The 21082-nt window shown below is 43.6% G+C and overlaps 1 protein-coding gene across 1 annotated transcript in view; it reads left to right on the top strand.

Moving 5' to 3' along the window:
• Positions 1 to 21082, top strand: part of pipox (pipecolic acid oxidase) — a 100052-nt gene that overhangs the window by 59981 nt on the left and 18989 nt on the right. The window contains exons 5-7 of the mRNA XM_070858085.1: positions 7331 to 7483; positions 12378 to 12533; positions 17895 to 17970. Coding sequence (XP_070714186.1) covers positions 7331 to 7483; positions 12378 to 12533; positions 17895 to 17970 — 385 coding nt within the window. The remainder of the gene's footprint in view (positions 1 to 7330; positions 7484 to 12377; positions 12534 to 17894; positions 17971 to 21082) is intronic.

Raw genomic sequence — 21082 nt, 5'->3', positions numbered from 1 at the left:
AGCCTCTTCTCCCCCGTCCTTTGGCAGAGCTTGAAATAGTATCACACCGTAAATCACAAAGGGATGCACGATTGCTCCCTCTTCATCTTCGCTGAAGGCTTCTGCACGGAGGCGATAGTTTTAGAATGTGATCACACATATTTAATTAATAATTACAAATACTGCCTCCATCTGTTGTGTGCGCAAAAACTTACGGCAAATCTACAAACGTAGTCAATGGCTTCAAAAGAAAATTGATGACTATAATAAATATCCCAATATTAATTCTGATTTCCCTCGTAAATATACAAGATTGAAAACGCCAGGTTAACCTTGTGCAGTGAGGTCACCGAACTTATTAATGAGTGAGTATGTGGGAGGTGGGGAAAGGGAAGAGTTGATACTTCAGCCATTTAATCTTATAGAAAGTACACCCACGCTTGACTGAATGAAAAGCATAATTGGAATTGGTTTGCCAATTACTTGCGGCTCAGGAGCTCTGGCCGGTGGGCGATGCCTGCAGTCATGAGTAGAAACTCAGTAAGGCCAACAACACACAACTAAAATGTTAGAAACCTATTTACCTACTTTAATTTTATCTCTGCATAGAGATAGTATTAAATTGGGTGGGTGGGGGGCGCTGAGAGATGCACCAGAGGCACTCTCCGCCCAGCAGTCACAAGGGCCGTCTATTGCACCCTGAACCCACAGGAATCAAACCAGGTGACAGAAACTCATGGCTCTTTTTTCTTGTTCCTGGGCATCGATGTTCACAATAATAAACCTGCGGGCACTTCTGAAAAGTGCATCCATGACACGAGTATGAGAACAATGCGCTGTTGACTGGTAGATGTTGATTATGTCACCTGATCCCCCCTGAAAACTTCCTATGACAAATCATTTCAAAGCAGTTGTTACTTTGACAGCAAACGGGAGATTGCTGTCAACCCTTCAGTGATGTTTCAAGTCCTCCCTCAGGAGGCCACAGATCTCCCCCATCACCTCACATACCAGATGCACTGTTCCTCAGAGAGGTCTCAAAATTGACCACCAGCTCCATTATATTTTGTTTGGCTCATAATTACAGGCAAGTATATTCCTCTTTGATGCTGTCTCATCTCCTTGTCAACCATCATGGCTTCCCTTTCAACCTCATCCTATTCCTCAAAGTAGCACAGTTATACTGGCACCCTGAATGGGACAGCCAATTATGCCGTTTTTGGTTGCCGAGTTAGAAGGTATAAACATTTGCATCTCTTACATAACCTTGCCAGCAATATTTACACAGGCCATTGCTCCTTCTAAACTGAAAAGCATCATCCTGCTTTCCTGTATGTTTGGAACTAAAATGCGAATGTACCCAGATCGTAGTGCTCGACCTGTCTGGGTGTATTCTGTGACCAACGCTTCAAGGACACCCTCAAAGTCTCCTTGAAAAAATGTAACATCCGACACCTGGGAATCCCTGGCCCAGGACCGCCCAAAGTGGAGGAAAAGCATCCGGGAAGCCGCTGAACACCTCGAGTCTCTTCGGTGAGAGCAAGCTGAAGCCAAGCGTGCGGCAACCCAGGCTCCCCGACCTCCCGTTCCTTCAACCACCGTCTGCCCCACCTGTGACAGAGACTGTAGCATTGGACTCTTCAGTCACCTGAGAACTCATTTAGTGTGGAAGCAAGTCATCCTCGACCCCAAGGGACTGCCTATGATGATGATGAGGAACAAAGAACACAGTATGACATTATTGGGACCTCATTACCACAGAATTTTAATAGCAACATCTCCCCAAACACATCTAGCAAAGTGCAGGCCATGTGTTTTTTATTAGGGAGCTACATGAGTGCAGTGGGTTAGTGCTAAATGTTCTGTTTTGCTGGACTCCAGGAATGGATGCTTAAACCCAGGAAAATAAGAACATAAGAAATAGGAACAGGAGTAGGCCATACGGCCCCTCGAGCCTGCTCCGTCATTCAATAAGATCATGGACTCAGCTCCACTTCCCCGCCCGCTCCCCATAACCCCTTATACCCTTATCATTTAAGAAACTGTCTATTTCAATGTCCCAGCTTCCACAGTTCTCTGAGGCAGCGAATTCCACAGATTTACAACCCTCTGAGAGAAGAAATTCCTCCTCATCTCTGTTTTAAATGGGCAGCCCCTTATTCTAAGATCGTGCCGTCTAGTTCTAGTCTCCCCCATCAGTGGGAACATCCTCTCTGCATCCACCTTGTCAAGCCCCCTCATAATCTTATACGTTTCAATAAGATCACCTCTCATTCTTCTGAATTCCAATGAGTAGAGGCCCAACCTACTCAACCTTTCCTCATAAGTTAACCCCCTCATCCCCGAAATCAACTTAGTGAACCTTCTCTGAACTGCCTCCAAAGCAAGTATATCCTTTCCCAAATATGGAAACCAAAACTGCACACAGTATTCCAGGTGTGGCCTCACCAATATCTTACATAGCTGTAGTAAGGCTTCCCTGCTTTTATACTCCATCCCCTTTGCAATAAAGGCCAAGATATCATTGGCCTTCCTGATCACTTGCTGTACCTGCATACTATCCTTTTGTGTTTCATGCACAAGTACCCCCAGGTCCCGCTGTACTGCAGCACTTTGCAATCTCTCACCACTTAAATAATAACTTGCTCTTTGATTTTTTTCTGCCAAAGTGCATGACCTCACACTTTCCAACATTATACTCCATCTGCCAAATTTTTGCCCACTCATTTAGGCTGTCTATGTCCTTTTGCAGATTTTTTATGTCCTCCACACACATTGTTTTTCCTCCCATCTTTGTATCATCAGCAAACTTGACTACGTTACACTCAATCCCTTCTTCCAAGTCGTTAATATAATTGTAAATAATTGGGGTCCCAGCACTGATCTCTGCGGCACCCCACTAATTACTGGTTGCCAACCAGAGAATGAACCATTTGTCCCGACTCTCTGTTCTCTGTTAGTTAGCAAATCCTCTATCCATCCTAATATAGTACCCCCAACCCCGTGAACTTTTATCTTGTGCAATAACCTTTTATGTGGCACCTTGTCAAATGCCTTCTGGAAGTCCAAATGCACCACATCCACTGGTTCCCCTTTATCCACCTTGTTCGTTACATCCTCAAAGAACTCCAGCAAATTTGTCAAACATGACTTTCCCTTCATAAATCCATGCTGACTCTGCCTGGCCGAATTTTGTTTTTCCAAATGTTCTGCTACTGCTTCTTTAATAATGGACTCCAACATTTTCCCAACCACAGATGTTAGGCTAACTGGTCTATAGTTTCCTGCTTTTTGTCTGCCTCTTTTTTTAAACAGGGGCGTTACATTTGCAGTTTTCCAATCTGCTGGGATCTCCCCAGAATTCAGGACATTTTGGTAAATTACAACCAATGCATCCACAAACCCTGCTGCTACTTCTCTTGAGACCCTAGGTCACTAAGCTGGGTGGCAGTGTGAGCTGTCAGGAGGATGCTAAGATGGTGACTTGGACATGTTAGGTGAGTGGGCAAATGTAGATAAATGTGAGGTTATCCATTTTGGTGGCAAAAACAGGAAGGCAGAATATTATCTGAATGGTGACAGATTAGGAAAAGGGGAGGTGCAACGAGACCTGGGTGTCGGTACATCAGTCATTGAAAGTTGGCATGCAGGTACAGCAGGCGGTGAAGAAGGCAAATGGCATGTTGGCCTTCAGAGCGAGAGGATTTGAGTATAGGAGCAGGGAGGTCTTACTACAGTTGTACAGGGCCTTGGTGAGGCCACACCTTGAATATTGTGTACAGTTTTGGTCTCCTAATCTGAGGAAGGACATTCTTGCTATTGAGGGAGTGTAGCGAAGGTTCACCAGACTGATTCCTGGAATGGCAGGACTGATATATGAAGAAAGACTGGATCGACTAACCTTATATTCACTGGAATTTAGAAGAATGAGAGGGAATCTCATAGAAACATATAAAATTCTGATGGGATTGGACAGGTTAGCTGCAGGCAGAATGTTCTCGATGTTTGGGAAGTCCAGAACCAGGGGTCACAGTCTAAGGATAAGGGGTAAGCCATTTAGGACCGAGATGAGGAGAAACTTCTTCACTCAGAGAATTTTTAACCTGTGGAATTCTCTACCACAGAAAGTTGTTGAGGCCAGTTCGTTAGATATATTCAAAAGGAAGTTAGATGTGGTCCTTACGGCTAAAGGATCAAGGGGTATGGAGAGAAAGCAGGAATGGTATACTGAAGTTGCATGATCAGCCATGATCATATTGAATGGTGGTGCAGGCTCGAAGGGCCGAAAGGCCTACACCTGCACCTATTTTCTATGTTTCTATGCAGGTTATGATCACTGCATCCCTGAGATCTCCCGATATGTTTTCCTTCGTCCAAATGAAAGAGATGAGGTCATGTATCCGCGCCAACAGCGCCTCTCCGCCATACTTTAGCACCTCAGCAGGAATTCCATCCGCACCCGTAGCCTTGTCATTTTAGAGCTGTTTTATGGCTTTGCCTACTTCGTGCAGCGTTGGGGTTTCACTGAGGTTGTGGTGGGTCGCATGCTGCGAGATGGAATTGAGAACACTCGATCAAAGGCAGAGTTTCGATTGAGGAGATTTTCAAAGTGCTCCTTCCAGCAGACCCCGACGGCTCGGTGTCCTTGATGAGTATTTCCCCGTTCTTCGGCAAGAGTGGGGTGGAGCCTTGGGAGTTTGGACCATAGGTGGCCTTGACTGCAATGAAGAATCCTCGTATATCATGGCTGTCGGCCAGTTGTTGTATCTCCTGTGCTTTCTCCATCCACCACCTGTTCTTTAGGTCCCGGGTTTTTTGCTGGACCTCAGCCTTGAGCCATCTGTAATGTTGCTTTGCAGTTCCCGAGTTGGGTTGTTGCTTGAGGCTCAGAAATGCTCTGCGCTTATGATCTATTAGTTCTCAAATCTACCACCAAGCTCATGGTCTACAGGGCTGCAGTAATACTCGTCCTCCTGTATGGATCAGAGGCTTGGACGATGTACAGAAGACACATCAAGTCGCTGGAGATATATCACCAATGATGACTCCGCAAGATCCTGCAAATCCCCTGGGAGGACAGGCGCACCAACATCAGTGTCGTCACCCAGACTAACATCCCCAGCATTGAAGCATTGACCACACTCGATCAATTTCGCTGGGCAGGCCACATAGTTCGCATGCCAGACACGAGACTCCCTAAGCAATTGCTCTATGCGGAGCTCCGTCACAGCAAACAATCCAAAGGTGGGCAGCGGAAACATTACAAGGACACCCTCAAAGCCTCCCTGGTAAAGTGCGACATCACCACTCACACCTGGGAGTCCCTGGCCGAAGACCGCCCTTGGTGGAGAAAGTGCATCCGGGAGGGTGCTGACCTCTTCGAATCTCAACGCCGTGAGCGTGAAGCGGTCAGGTGCAGGCAGCGGAAGGAACGTGCGACAAATCAGTCCCACCCCCCTTCCCCCGACGAATGTCTGTCCCATCTGTGACAGGGTCTGTGGCTCTCGTATTGGACTGTTCAGCCACCAAAGGACTCACTTTAGGAGTGGCAGCAAGTCTTCCTCGATTCCAAGGGACTGTTTCTGATGATAATGAGGATGCAAGCCATCAGGTCCAGGGGATTTTTCTGCCTTTAGTCCCATTATCTTACTGAGTACCACCTCCTTAGTGATTTTGATTGTGTTAAGTTCCTCCCCCCCCCACCCATAGCCACTAAACTATCCACTGTCGGAATATTGTTAGTGTCCTTTACCGTAACGACTGATACAAAATATTTGTTCAGAGTTTCTGCCATCTCCATGTTCCTTGGTCTCGTCCTCTAAGGGACCAACATTTACTTTAGCCACCTTTTTCATTTTTATATACCTTTAGAAACTCTTGCTATCTGTTTTTATAATTTGCGCTAGTTTACTTTCATAGTCTACCTTCCCTTTCTTAATCATTTTTTTAGTCATTCTTTGCTGGCTTTTAAAAGCTTCCCAGTCTTCCGTCCTCCCACTAGTTTTGGCCACTTTGTATGCCCTTGTTTTTAATTGGATACCATCCTTTATTTCTTTAGTTAGCCACGGATGGCTATCTTTTCTCTTACATCCTTTCCTCCTCACTGGAATATATCTACACTTCTATCTCTGGGCGGCGGTGGGGGGGTGGGGGGTGAGGTGGGGGGGTGGGGGTGAGGTGGGTGGGGGGCGGTGAAGAAAGCCTGAGGGGACATGACCAGGCCATAAGAAGCATAGTGTTGTGGTGAAATAACCACTCCCGAGTCTGCGAGGTTCAAGCAAGTAAAGATTTTATTTGAGCATATGCAAGGGAGCAGGTCTCAGTTGCCGGAGGTGCCTCACTCTATTATATAGAGTTTTGCGGCATATCTTTATAGTACACAAGTTCCTGTAATTTGGTTTTGCAACAGTCATAAATCATTACCCACACAATCCAGCACTGACTTTACATGACGAGTTTCACAATCCAATCCTGCAGGCCCAGCAGATGTTCACTGTTATCTCAACTTTTAAGCCTTGGGCCCACGATTCCCATGGCAACTCTTGTCTGGCCTTCGATTCTCCCTATCTCCTTGTTCTGAGCATAACAATGAGCAATATGTTTACCAGAGCTTCTAAATGAGTTAGCCGTCTCTAGAGATACCTTTGGTCAAGTATATCATCATGCCTACACGAGGAGCCGCTATCACCTACTAACTCGTCGTCCAATCCCACCTACAGCATTTATTTCAAAGATTCAAATATTGCTTCTATGATATTAGCCCCACTCGTTCCACTTCAGTAGCTCCCATCAGCCAGCCAGAGCTCCAATGGCTATGATTGTAAAAATGTCTAAGTGCAGAGTGTCTCGCCCTTCTGGCTGCTGGAGAACTTGCAGCACCATCAGTGGGGAGCTAAGTTCACTAGCCTTTAAAACAGGGAATTTGCATTAGCAAAGAAATGGAGAGACCGTCTAATTATAACCATTCTTCTCGAATCTATTTCAGTGTAAAATGTCTGGCATCTAGCAGGGTTTCAATTTATTCATAAAACACAGTCATTTTCAGAGGCACTGTTCTCAGTTCAGCCATTCTTTGTACATTACTTCAGGAAGTGCTTCCTATCCAGGGTTATCAGTAATTGAGGTAGCTACAGGTTAGGTAATACATTTGGCAATGCTGTTACATCACAGAGTGCATTTGACTTGTATAAAACACCTTCATTACTCCCTGGCTTCTTTGTCACTTGAGCTATTGGTCAATCACTCGTGTAAAACATTGCCCAAGAAACATTGCTTTGCTGTGTGTGTTTTACGGGAGAGTTTTCTATCATCTAAATTACCCTTTTTCCTGTTGATTTAATAATCTTGTTAGACACTGAGGATCGTTGTTTGTTACTGGAAGGAGAAAGTCCCTGGAACCTACGGAATTTCCAAGGGGTTTCCTTGCTTTATAAGAATAAGCAGAGACACAAATCAACATCATTTCTATGGACTTCCTTCTAATGAATATCCAGGACTTATAAAGGTATGCACACGGCCATTATGTTCTTTATTCTGCTATGAATGGCGATTTAACTTATAACTAACACTTTACATCATAATTCTGAGATTGATTGGGCCGAGAGATCCTCTGCAAATATGTGTTAATAAAAATTGTACAGCTGCAGGGAGTAGAACCAAGTACAAATGCATAGCTTTTATTACATTTAAATCTGAATGGATTTGTGAATATGTGTCTGAGACTCACAGTGTCAAGCTTGTTGCTATCAAATATTCTCTTTATGCAACTGGTTTAGTGAGTATATTTGTGTGTTTTAATATAATTTTAGAGTGACTATTTTGCACTGGAGTACAGAGGATTGTTCCACATCAGTAGCCAGCACAGTGAGGGGATTTAGACTTGGATTTATATAGCGCCTTTCACGATCACAGGATGTCCCAAAGCACTTTACAGCCAATGATGTACTTTTGGAATGTAGGAAACGCAGCAGCCAATTTGCATACAGCTCGCTCCCACAAACAACAATGTAATAATGACCAGATAATCTATTTTTGTTATGTTGATTGAAGGATAAATATTGGCCAGGACACCGGGGATAACTCCCCCGTTCTTCTTTGAAATAGTGCCATAGGATCTTTTACGTCCACCTGAAAGAACAGACAGGGCCTCAGTTTGACATCTCATCCGAAAGACGGCACCTCCGATAGTGCAGCACTCCACTGAAGTGTCAGCCTGGATTTATTTCCTCAAGTCCCTGGAATGGGACTTGAACCCACAACCTTCTGACTCAGAGGCGAGTGTGCTACCTATTGTGCCACAGCTGACACTATAGTGCCATGGGATCTTTTATATCTATAGGCCAGAAATCCAGCTTGGGCGGTGTCGCAAAATGGGCGATATCGGTCGGCCGTACGTTATATGCAGCGCCTGATATTCAGTCAATGTTGCGTAAAACGGGCGGCCGATCCAATACCACTCGTTTTGCGACGCCGCCCAAGACAGATTTCTAGCCCATGTGTGTTTCTATAGACAAACAATTGTTCAGGTGAGTGGCCTTCCTGGAAGTTCAATGAAGAAATTGTGCCTGCTCATACATTAAACAGTACTGAAACTGCAAACCCAAGAGTAGCAATATCCACACACACTGTCAATACACGCAACTTTAACCTGCAAAATGAGACAGTACTAAACAGGGCATTTATTTTTGTCAACACAATGAATTTCAGAGAAAAAAAATCAAGCTTTAAATTCTTAATCCTGAATATTTTTTATGACAATGGATTTGGCCTTTTAACATTAGGGGTACGGTAGCATAGTGGTAATGTTCCTGGACTAGTAATCCAGAGACTTGGAGGAATGGTCTGGAGACATGAATTCAAATCCCTCCATGGCAGCTGGGGAATTTAAATTCAATTAAATAAATCTGGAATTAAAAAGCTACTATCAGTAATGGTGACTGTGAAACTACCAGATTGTCGTAAAAAACCATCTGGTTCATTGATGTCCTTTAGGGATGGAAATCTGCCGTCCTTACCCAGTCTGGCCTATATGTGACTCCAGACCCACAGCAATGTGGTTGACTCATAACTGCCCTCTGAAATGGCCTAGCAAGCCAGTCAGTCGCACCAAACCTCTGTGACAAAGTCAGCACTGTGAGAGCATCTTCACCACACGAACTGCAGCGGTTCAAGAAGGCGGCTCACTACCACCTTCTGTAGGGCATTTCAGGATGGGCGCTAAATGCCAGCCTTGCCAGTGATGCTCACATCCCATGAACGAATAAATAAAAAAAAGCATTGCCTCCACATGAAAAGAGAAATAAATATCTAAAATACATTAAAAATCTTACATCTGTGCATACTCCCTGTCTACAAAACCTTACTTCCTGTTGTCACATTTTAATCAACCTTTCCCACTATAAATTCTTATGTCTACATTTCTAATGAAAATTGCACATATAAAAATTGTCATGCTTCAATTACACCTTCCAGCCACTAGGGTGGTGCTGTCGGGCTTCAGTTTTGTGTCTCCAAGCACCACAGCCAGTAATGCTGAGAAATACACTCCAAACAAGTTTTGTAATCTAACTATAAGTAATATTATATAAGAATGATTTAAAAGTAAGAACAGAATGTATTACTTTAAAATAGGCTCTGAATTATGTCTGCCTGTCCTGATTCAATTATTCCCCACCATCTAACCGCGTGTCACCTGAAGACTACTTTTGGTCTGGACTCTATGTATGCAGCACCAGGGGAGATTGATTAGTGTAATTATATATGTGTGTGAATAAAATGCGTGCGTAGCAAAATGTTCCCGAATGTATGTGGATTTCTATTGAAAATACTGGACATTAGAGAATTGAAGGCAGTGGCTTTGCGCACTGTTCTTTCACTTCTGGAATTAATGTTTGAATCCAATCCAGACTGATAAGATCAAAGTTCTCACATTGGCAGCTGTAAAGATCCTGAATGAAAATGAGCTCGGAAGGCTCAACCTATTTCATAGCCGGTGTGAGTCCACAGCACAGACTTTTTTCCATACTGTGACACTAAATTGACTGCTTCTCTCAGAAAGGCAATGTAATTGGGGGAGAGCAGCGTGGACAAGACCAAGCACAGGCCAATAGCAAGGCTGTGAGGTAGTGAGGCTCACATTATGCACTATGGATTCCATGTAGAGAGAGTTCCTGTGGGAAGAAGGAAGGAAGGAGGACAGTGGGAGTATGTTTGAGTTTGTGTGTATGTATTGGCACATGTGACGGAGCCTAGTCTCCAGTCGTCTTGGATCCCTTTGCCACTGGACCAAGATCTTGCTCGATCAAGCCCGTGTGGTGGCTGGTGTGCAACGTCCACCCCACATTAAAAGAATTCACGCACGGGCATCTTCCACCCTTTAAAATGTTCATCAGTCATCCAAGTACTCATTTTTAGTGTGCAAGTAAGTCATCCTCTACTACGAGGGACTGCCTATGATGATGATGTGGGATATAAAAATATCACAATGTACTAGCCTTTTCTCTGAGCTTGAAAGTAGGGCCCATTGGAGAAGAATTGCTACATGTATATCTGTAAGGAAACAAGGAACTGCCACCTTTACTGCGGGAAACATGCCAAGGTACTTGTTCTTTATAAACCATTTCATTATACATAGCATAAAGGAAATGTTTCCACTTTGTTGGGACAGGTTTATTCTCTGACTTAGACTATACATAGGTAGAGACGGTTTGACATTCGGCTACCAAAAGTGGAAAGATGTTATAATCCCTAACATTAAGAACAAAAATCTACTGTTTGTAAGCAAGTGTTGAGAAAGCCTGAAGTCTCTTGTATGTGAAGAGTTAATGAGCTGATCGCTGAAGGTAGCTTTAGGCTTGATTAGATCACAATAATGATTTACACATCATTTTGCTCTGGCTTGATGAGCACTTGTCCTTGATGCTGGGATTAGTTGCAATAACCATTTCTGTCCAGCTTTCAATGTTTTATGTCATTATGAAACTGTCCACTTCCATGGTAATCCATTCCCAGTAAGTTTCCTGTTGGAAAGAAATGCCATACCTAGCATAAAGTGATAAATACCATTTCAACTTGAGCAGTCTGCAGAAGGAGCACTTTGTTGGTTTTGCAAAAAGACTTGCATTTATATAGCGTCTTTCATGACCACCGGACATCTCAAAACGCTTTACAGTCCATGAAGTACTTTTTGATGTGTAGTCACTGTTGTAATGTAATGTACCACTGTGGTAATGAGTTGGAGTAAAAACAGAAAATGCTGGAAATACAGAATCAGTGGAGGGAGAAACAGGGTTAATGTTTCAGATCGATGACCCTTCGTCAGAAGTTCTGAAACGTTAACTGTGTTTCTCTCTCCACAGCTGCTGCCTGACCTGCCGAGTATTTCCAGCATTTTCTGTTTTTATTTCAGATTCCAGCATCCACAGTATCTTGCTTTTGTGTTTGAATGAGCTGGTCTCCGCGGTGGCAGTGATTGACGAGTGACGTACTTTTAAAGCCTGGTTGCCGGGTGAGATGTTTCACTCAGGTGGAAACTGCAAGCTGGGTTGGCTTAATGTGCAGCTGTCTGTCAAAAAGACCACAGTGTGAAATTAATATTACAAGTTAAGAGCACAATATGGATTGTTACGTCCATCAGTTGCTGTGTGGACAGGGGGTAAAATAATTAGATCGATCTTGTTTTCTTATTGTCAGCCATGGCTCAGTGGCTATTACTCCCATCTCTGAGCCAGAAGGTTGTGGGTTCAAGTCCCACTCCAGCGACTTAAGCACATAATTCTAGGCTGACACTCCAGTGCAATGCTGAGGGAGTGCTGCACTGTCGGAGGTGCTGTCTTTCGGATGAGACGTTAAACCGAGGCCCCACCTTCTCTCTAAGGTGGACGTAAAAGATCCCATGGCACTACTTCGAAGAAAAGCATGGGAATTATATCCTGACCAATATTTATTCCTCAATCAACATAACAAAAAAACAGATTATCTGATCATTATCACGTTGCTGTTTGTGAGAGCTTGCTTGTGCACAAATTGACTGCCGCGTTTCCTATCATCATCATAGGCAGTCCCTCGAAATCGAGGAAGACTTGCTTCCACTCTAAAAGTGAGTTCTTAGGTGACCGAACAGTCCAATACAGGAATTACAGTCTCTGTCGCAGGTGGGACAGACAGTGGTTGGAGGAAAGGGTGGGTGGGGAACCTGGTTTGCCGCGCGCTCCTTCCGCTGCCTGCGCTTGTTTTCTGCATGCTCTCGGTGACGAGACCAGAGGTGCTCAGCGCACAGCAGAAATCAATCCACAAATTCTACTTTGGTTTGAAAGAGGTGTGTGTGTGTATATATATTTATACGACTAAAAGTTGAGAAAATGTTGCATATAATCTTGTACACAAAATTCTCCCTTTAGGTGTGCTACCACAGTGGCAGCGGTGTTGACCCAGATGAACGTGATGTCATATTTCAACAGCCTTCCCAGGACGTAAAGCTCGTGAGCGACTTTTTGTCTGAGGAGTTTCCTGGTTTGGACCCCAAGCCGTCTATTGTTGAATACTGCATGTATACAGTAAAGTATCATTCTCCTTAACTTCAAGCAACTAAAACGGCTTGAAAAATTATATTGGAAATCTGTTCCTCTTTGATTTTGAGGATCTATTTTCTTTGAATTGTAAAAGAAAGAATAATCCCTTATAAATATTAATGTCTCTTCAGAATCACTCTATAAAACCAGCTTCTGGTCTTTTAGACTGTGTTGAAGCTTTCATCAAAGGAGTTTGAAATCTATCTTTGAATAAAATGAGCACATTAAATGTTCGGACCTGTCGAGGACAGCAGGCTTCAAGCTCTGCATGTCCATCCTATCTTATTACTTTTGCAAAATTAATATTCTCTTTACTTTACTTAGTATTGAATCTTCAAAAGAATAATTAATATTATTTATTAGCTCAAAGCATATTTTCTATTTACAATAACTTCTAAATATGCAAAAAAATTGTGAATTTATATTGTTCCATTCCTCAGTCGCATAACTACCTGCTGTGTTATTAAAAGGACAGTATTTTATATGCTAGGCTCCTAATTGCCTTGAATAAATTTCCTCCGGCACTGTAAATGAATCTCTCATATGTTTCCTGTAATTCAACTGAAACATTCTTCTGAACTGGTTGTCTTAATAGTTTCTCAGCCTTTCGTCGATATCACTTTAGCATTACTACTGTTAATTGTCCTTATTATTCTCATTTTACGGAGACCATTTTATATATTATAAATAACAGGTGGTGAGTAAAGGGCGATAATTTAGACTCAGGTGTCAGAAGATATTTTCATGGTTTCTGTCACTACTTCCACCCATTTGATTAATTAATAGTATTATCAGTTACCCCTAACTATCCATGATGCCATGTCATAGTCGTCACATAGCTAGTAGAATTGAGTGATGTTTCCTCGAGCTGATTTAATGGCCCCTCTTCACTTTTACCAACACATGTCAACTGTCAGAAGCAAGATATTATAAAAACACTGAAATATTGATTCGACTTCAGCAACAGGAAAAGCATTAGATAGAGGCCATGTGATTAATGACATAGTACAGTGGTACAATGTTACTGGTTTAATTCATGCTTGTGAGAGGGAAATATAACCCACGTGGTCTCTCAATGGTTCGAGGGTAATTTCTTGCTTCATGAGGCTATGGGGCCGAAATTGGTCAAACACATGGTCCGCCCGTTTTTCACCGCCCGGTACCGCTGGGGCTGAGTGGGCGGGAATTTCATCGCATTTTTCTCGGTGGTAAGCCGAGCAGAGTGCAGTGGGCAGAAGCAGAGTGCAGTGGGCAGAAGCAGAGTGCAGCGGGCGGAAATGGAGTGCAGTGGGCAGAAGCAGAGTGCAGCGAGCGGTGGTCGGCGGAGGGGGCCGAGTTGTGCGACGCGCAGGCAGCTGTGAAGCTCCGCCCCCCTAAGAGGCACCAACGAGAGGCCAGAGACTGCCGGCTTGAGAGCGCTGTGTGGGGGGGGCGGAGATCGCAGTGGGGTGGCGGGGGGCGGAGAGAGAGCGAGACTGGGGGGTGAGAGGGTCTAATAAAATTTTTATTATATTTCATTAATAAAGGACTATATAAGGCTTTATTAGACCATTTATATTATTGCCTAACACTAGAAAATACTACAATCCATTTAAAAGCACATCAAACTGTGGAGAACTATAAAGATCAAACAAACCTGTCAGCTCTGTGTACATACCACCCAATTAAGATCCGCTTAAAAGCACCTTCTCCAGGACGGTATGCATTTCCGGCAGTATGTCGGCGGTATGTCATGAATTTTACACTTTTGGGCGGTATGTATGCGGTCTGCAAGGGCGAGCAGTGTGCATACCGCTGGTGGAATGACACTGATGATTTTTCCGCCAGGTGGTATGTCGGTGGTATGTAGGTGTTTTTTCACCAAAATTGTATTTTTGGGCGGTAAGCAGGTAGTGGGTGGTATGTCGACCAATTTCGGGCCCTTTATTTTTGTGCCAAATAGACACATTTTCAAGGCAAACAGTAATGGTATTTTAGTCAGAGAAATCACTAAAGAAATCACTCCCTTTTCAGAGTCCACTTTGCATGGTTATCAACTTCCCTGATTTCCGTGAGCTCACTTAGCTTGGAAACTCAAGCTGCTGGCAATTTCCTCTTTAAAAAGTCTTTATGATCCCTATTTGTAAGTCAGACCCTGTTCACAAAGCTTAGATTTGCTATGTTACTTGTGAATAAATGAATCTAACTATGCCATGAAACCCTCAAACAATCGAACTATAACTTTGATGTAAAACATTTGAAAAATTTGTTTAGAAACTTCTGCTTCATCTGAAAGGTTGAGGAATGTGAACCTTGGAATGTATGAAAGTTGGGAGGTGGGAATTTGAACCTCCCCCACCTGGTGAAACTGGACAGACCGGCAATTCAAATGCTCCACGTGACTTATCCCCTCCGATTCCGCTGCCTTCCTGTCGGTCCCGATATTAACCTGTAGTGTCAGCTGTGGCTCAGTGGGTAGCACACTTAGCTCTGAGTCAGAAGGTTGTGGGTTCAAGTTCCGGAAATACTAGAGGACCAAGGGTCTAGCGAGAAGGAGGAACTGAGGGAAATCTTTATTAGTCAGGAAATTGTGTTAGGGAAATTGATGGGATTGAAGGCAGATAAATCACCAGGGCCTGATAGTCTGCATCCCAGAATACTTAAGGAAGTGGCCCTAGAAATAGTGGATGCATTGGTGATCATTTTCCAACAGTCTATCGACTCGGGATCAGTTCCTATGGACTGGAGGATAGCTAATGTAACACCACTTTTTAAAAAAGGAAGGAGAGAGAAAACAGGGAGTTATAGACCGGTTAGCCTGACATCAGTAGTGGGGAAAATGTTGGTTTCAATTATTAACGATGAAATAGCAGTGCATTTGGAAAGCAGTGACAGGATCGGTCCAAGTCAGCATGGATTTATGAAAGGGAAATCATGCTTGACAAATCTTCTAGAATTTTTTGAGGATGTAACTAGTAGAGCGGACAAGGGAGAACCAGTGGATGTGGTGTATTTGGACTTTCAAAAGGCTTTTGACAAGGTCTCACACAACAGATTTGTGTGCAAAAGTAAAGCACATGGTATGGGGGTAATGTATTGACGTGGATAGAGAACTGGTTGGAAGACAGGAAGCAGAGAGTCGGGATAAATGGGTCCTTTTCAGAATGTGACTAGTGGAGTGCCGCAGGGCTCAGTGCTGGGACCCCAGCTATTTACAATATATATCAATGATTTAGATGAAGGAATTGAGAGTAATATCTCCAAGTTTGCAGATGACACTAAGTTGGGTGGCAGTGTTAGCTGTGAGGAGGACGCTAAGAGGCTGCAGGGTGACTTGGACAGGTTAGGTGAGTGGGCAAATGCATGGTAGATGCAGTATAATGTGGATAAATGTGAGGTTATCCACTTTGATGGCAAAAACATGAAGGCAGAATATTATCTGAATGGCGGCAGATTAGGAAAAGGGGAGGTGCAGCGAGACCTGGGTGTCATGGTACATCAGTCATTGAAGGTTGGCATGCAGGTGCAGCAGGCGGTGAAGAAGGCAAGTGGCATGTTGGCCTTCATAGCGAGGGGATTTGAGAATAGGAGCAGGGAGGTCTTACTGCAGCTGTACAGGGCCTTGGTGAGGCCTCACCTGGAATATTGTGTTCAGTTTTGGTCTCCTAATCTGAGGAAGGACGTTCTTGCTATTGAGGGAGTGCAGCGAAGGTTCACCAGACTGATTCCCGGGATGGCAGGTTTGACATATGAGGAGAGACTGGATCAACTGGGCCTTTATACACTGGAGTTTAGAAGAACAAGAGGGTATCTCATAGAAACATATAAAATTCTGTTGGGACTAGACAGGTTAGATGCAGGAAGAATGTTCCCGATGTGTTGGGGGAGTCTAGAACCAGGGGTCACAGTCTAAGGATAAGGGGTAAGCCATTTAGGATCGAGATGAGGAGAAACTTCTTCATTCAGAGAGTTGTTAACCTGTGGAATTCTCTTCCGCAGAGGGTTGTTGATGCCAATTCGCTAGATATATTCAAGAGGGAGTTGGATATGGCCCTTACAGCTAAAGGGATCAAGGGGTATGGAGAGAAAGCAGGAAAGGGGTACTGAGGTGAATGATCAGCCATGATCTTATTAAATGGTGGTGCAGGTTCGAAGGACCGACTGGCCTACTCCTGCACCTATTTTCTATGTTTCTATCCCAGGGACTTGAGCATATAAATCTAAACTGACACTCCAGTAGAGTGCTGCACTGTTGGAGGTGCTGTCTTTCGAATGAGATGTTAAACCAAGGCCCCGTCTGCTCTCTCAGGTGGACGTAAAAGATCCCATGGCACTATTTCGAAGAAGAGCGGGAGAGTTATCCCTGGTGTCCTGGCCAATATTTATCCCTCAAACAACATAACAAAAACAGATTATCTGGTCATTATTGTTATGTATGTGGACTTGTATTTACTCTGTACAGCCACCAGAGGGCTCATCCCCTGGAGTCCCAAGGGATCCCATAATCCCTTGGGAGCACAGGCATTTAAGGAGGCTTCACAGGTTGGAGAGGCACTCTGGAGACCTGCAATAAAAGACTACGGTCACACTTTACTTTGAGCTCACAGTGTTCAGTCTGACTCTTTCTCCATAAACAATTATCACATTGCTGTTTGTGGGAGCTTGCTGTGCACAAATTGGCTGCCGCATTTCCTACATTACAACAGTGACTACACTCCAAAAGTACTTCATTGGCTGTAAAGCACTTTAAGACGTCCGGTGGTCATGAAAGGCGCTATATAAATGCAAGTCTTTTTTGCTCTTTTTAGCAGATGGATCAGACACCTGCTGGAAGGCAGCACGGTCCTGCTTCCCCACCAGTCTCAACCTGTTGGGAAGCGGAGTTGGGATCAGGAGAGGCACGGAAATATTCATGTACCATAACAGTATTTTCAGTTTCTTTGCGGGCCAGAAAAAGCAGGAATGTTGGCTCCGGACCCCACAAGGAAATCTTGGGCATCGTCTCCCCGTGCTGCGATGCCTGTCCCACCCCCCTCTCTAAACCCCTCACCTTTGTGGCGGGAATCGTTTCTTCGGGCCCAGGTGCAAATCTCCTGCCACCCAAAATCCCACTCCCGTCAAAAGCTCATTTCAGGGTCACTGCAGGCGAGGCCTGGGAGGTAAAATCTCACAGGCCTCACACTGGGGGAGGCCAAATGGTTTCCCGTCCACCTCGACCCTTGACTGCACCGATCGCACACTTGGTTAAAATCGTCTCCTTTAAATCTCTTTATCAGCAAGCATTTTAGGTAAGGTTGGATCTACTGGAGAAATGGCACCAAAAAGCTTTGCATTTCACACAGTGATCCCCTTTTCTTTATTCAATAGGTCACCCCGGATCAGGATTTCATTCTGGATCATCATCCAGAGCACAGCAACATCATCATTGGAGCTGGATTCTCAGGTTGGTACAGTAATGAACTGCCTTCTGTTGCCTAAGCTCTGGATTCCCAGCCTAAACCTCTCGACCTCTCTTTCTTCCTTTCAGACGCTCCTTAAAACCTACCTTTTTGACCAAGCTTTTGGTCACCTGCCCTAATTTCTCCTTATGTGGCTCGGTGTCAAATTTTGTGTCTAATAATACTCCTGTGAAGCGCCGTGGAATGTTTTACTATATTGAAGGTGCTATATAAATATAAGTTGTTGTTGTTGAACTGGGTACATCTCTTCCAAAAATAGATGTACCCATGTATGTATCCACCCATTCATTATATAAAAGCAAAATAACTTAACTTTTTAATTTCAATAAAAGTGAACTTTTAGATGATAGATGTTCTGGTTCCAGGGCCCATTTTTTTTTTTAAAAAGGATAATTTTGCAGATATATGTTAATTAAAAAAAAACTCAGAGGTCTGTGTGAGGAACATGTCTTGCATAGGGAACGCACCTAATAGGGAAGTAGTTGACGGATGCAACGACTTAAAAAGTCAGTGGCTGCACACAGGAGCAAAAAGATTATTAAACTTCATAAAGGTTAAACATGCGACTGAAATAAGCCAGCGGCCTTTGGGAAGGGCTGTGTCGAGCAGGGGTGATGATGTTGAAGAGAAAGCAGGCAAAGTTTGCACTTCAGTGATCATGATTTATCGTCCATTGTGGGGTCATGGTGTCCCACACATACAATGTGAAGGCAAACCCAACACCCACAGTCAATTCTCGGATCTGACGAGACTCTCGTATGAAGTGCGTGTCAGCACTTGAGCAAATTCCCCGAGGCCAGACATTCCATGGGACCCAAGAATCAGGCAAAACCCCCACTTATGGTGTTCTTGCCGGTGAGAAGCACCAGGAAAAACTGACCTGATGTTGCGCAGGCTTTCCTGAAGTTGCCAGAAACTCAACCCAGTTAATGTACATGAATTATTGTGACAGGCCAGCCTGATTTCTAGCACTCCCAACATTCTGTTTGGAAGCATTAAATATGTAGTTCACAGCGGTGATTATTTATTGAAGGTAACCAGGATCTAACCAGACTTTGGTTCACAGTTCTGTCTCCTTCCTTAATGTTACACAAACTGTCCCTTTGATCAGCAAACCAGCTTTAAGTAAGTGATTGCAGCGTGTAATTTATTGGTTGTTCCTTCAGTTCAGTTCTAATTTAGTAACATCCACGTTGTTGTGACAGGCCACATACTGAAAAAGCCCCCAAGCTACAAATCCAATCTGCAGCCAATTTATAATTTAAATAAAAGTAAAAGCATTGTGAATGTAAAATCTACTTCACACTGAAGATTTCCCTTCCAGGCTATTTCCTTGTGCCAATCAGGACTCTACCAGTTGAGTCCAGCACAGCTATTATATATACTGTAACAATATATTTTGCTCCTGTGCTGACCAACCAGTTGTCTGATAGATTTATAAATTACACTGCACTGAGAAATTACAAACGACTGTTAGAGAAATTGTGACCATCGCTTTGACAAATTTTATAGGCATTTAAGGAGCGGCCATAAATTGCATCCCAATAAGACATTACCAGTATAATTTGGAACAATACGTGGCCATTTCAATCTGTGCTACCTGCACTGCCGTTACCATAACTTTTTCAACTGATTTCCAAGTATCCGAGAACAGCAGAACAGATTTACTGAGGATTTACATTTTAACTAGAGTGTGAGGATCATGTGGACTTTGGGGATTAATTCAGCTCTGGAAATGTTTCAAATTGGTTCCTCACAAACCTGAAAATCAACATGGCAGTGGTTTTAATTGATGTTTCAAAGGTAGGTAAAACTACCCTGTAAAATTGTAAAGCAGTTTCATCTGTGCTGAAAACCATGTGGAACAACCACTGTTATTCTAGTTTACATACAGCAGCTTAGACGGTCATCAACCAATAAGAACACTTAAGAACATAAGAATTGGGAGCAGGAGCAGGCCATACAGCCCCTCGAGCCTGCTTCACCTTTCAATGAGATCATGGCTGATCTTTGACCTCAACTCCACTTTCCTGCACTATCCCCATATACCTTGATTTCCTTTAAGTCCAAAAATCTATTAATCTCAGCCTTGAGTATAGTCAACAACTGATCATCCACAGCCCTCTTTGGCAGAGAATTCCAAAGATTCACAATCCTCGGAGTGAAGGGATTCCTCCTCATCTCACTCTTAAATGGCCAATCCATTATCCTGAAACTATGCCCCCGAGTTCTGGACTCTCCAGCCAGGGGCAACAGCCTCTCAGCAAATACCCTGCCAAGCCCTCTCAGAATCTTATACGTTTAATGAGATCACCTCTCATTCTTCTGAACTCCATAGAATATTGGCCCATTCTACTCAGTCTCTCCTCATAGGAAAACTCTCTCATCCCAGGAATCAATTTAGTGAACCTTCATTGCACCTCCTCTAAGGCAAATATATTCTTTCTTACGTACAGAGACCAAAACTGTGCACAGTACTCCAGGTGTGGTCTCACCAAAGCCCTGTGCAATTGCAGCAAGACTTTCTTACTCTTGTACTCCAACCCCCTTGCAATAAAGGCCAACATACCATGCCTTCTTAATTGCTTGCTGTACCTGCATGCTAACTTACACGATTCGTGTACGAGGACACTCTGAACAACAACATTTAATAGTTCCTCGTCATTTAAAAAAATTCCGTTTTTCTATTCTTCCTACCAAAGTGAATAACCCATCTACCACCTTCCTGCCCACTCACAACTTGTCTATATTCCTTTGCAGGCTCTTTGTGTCCTACTCACAACTTACTTTCCCACCTACCTTTGTATCATCAGCAAACTTGGATACATTATACTCAGTCCCTTCATCTAAGTCATTAATATAGATTGTAAATAGCTGAGGCCCCAGCAATGATCCTCATGGCACTCCACTAGTAACAGCTGCCAACCTGAAACTGACCGGTTTATTCCTACTCTCTGTTTTCTGTCCTTTAACCAATCCTCTATTGATGCTGGTATATTATCCCCAACCCCATAAGCCCTTATTTTGTGCAACAACCTTTTGTGTGACACCTTATCGAATGCCTTTTGAAAATCCAAATATATTACATCCACTGGT

The sequence above is a fragment of the Pristiophorus japonicus genome, chromosome 16, assembly GCF_044704955.1.
Source record: "Pristiophorus japonicus isolate sPriJap1 chromosome 16, sPriJap1.hap1, whole genome shotgun sequence".
NCBI lineage: Eukaryota > Metazoa > Chordata > Chondrichthyes > Pristiophoridae > Pristiophorus > Pristiophorus japonicus.
Note: the sequence above shows the minus strand (reverse complement) of the source record. Positions and strands in the feature narration are given on the sequence as shown.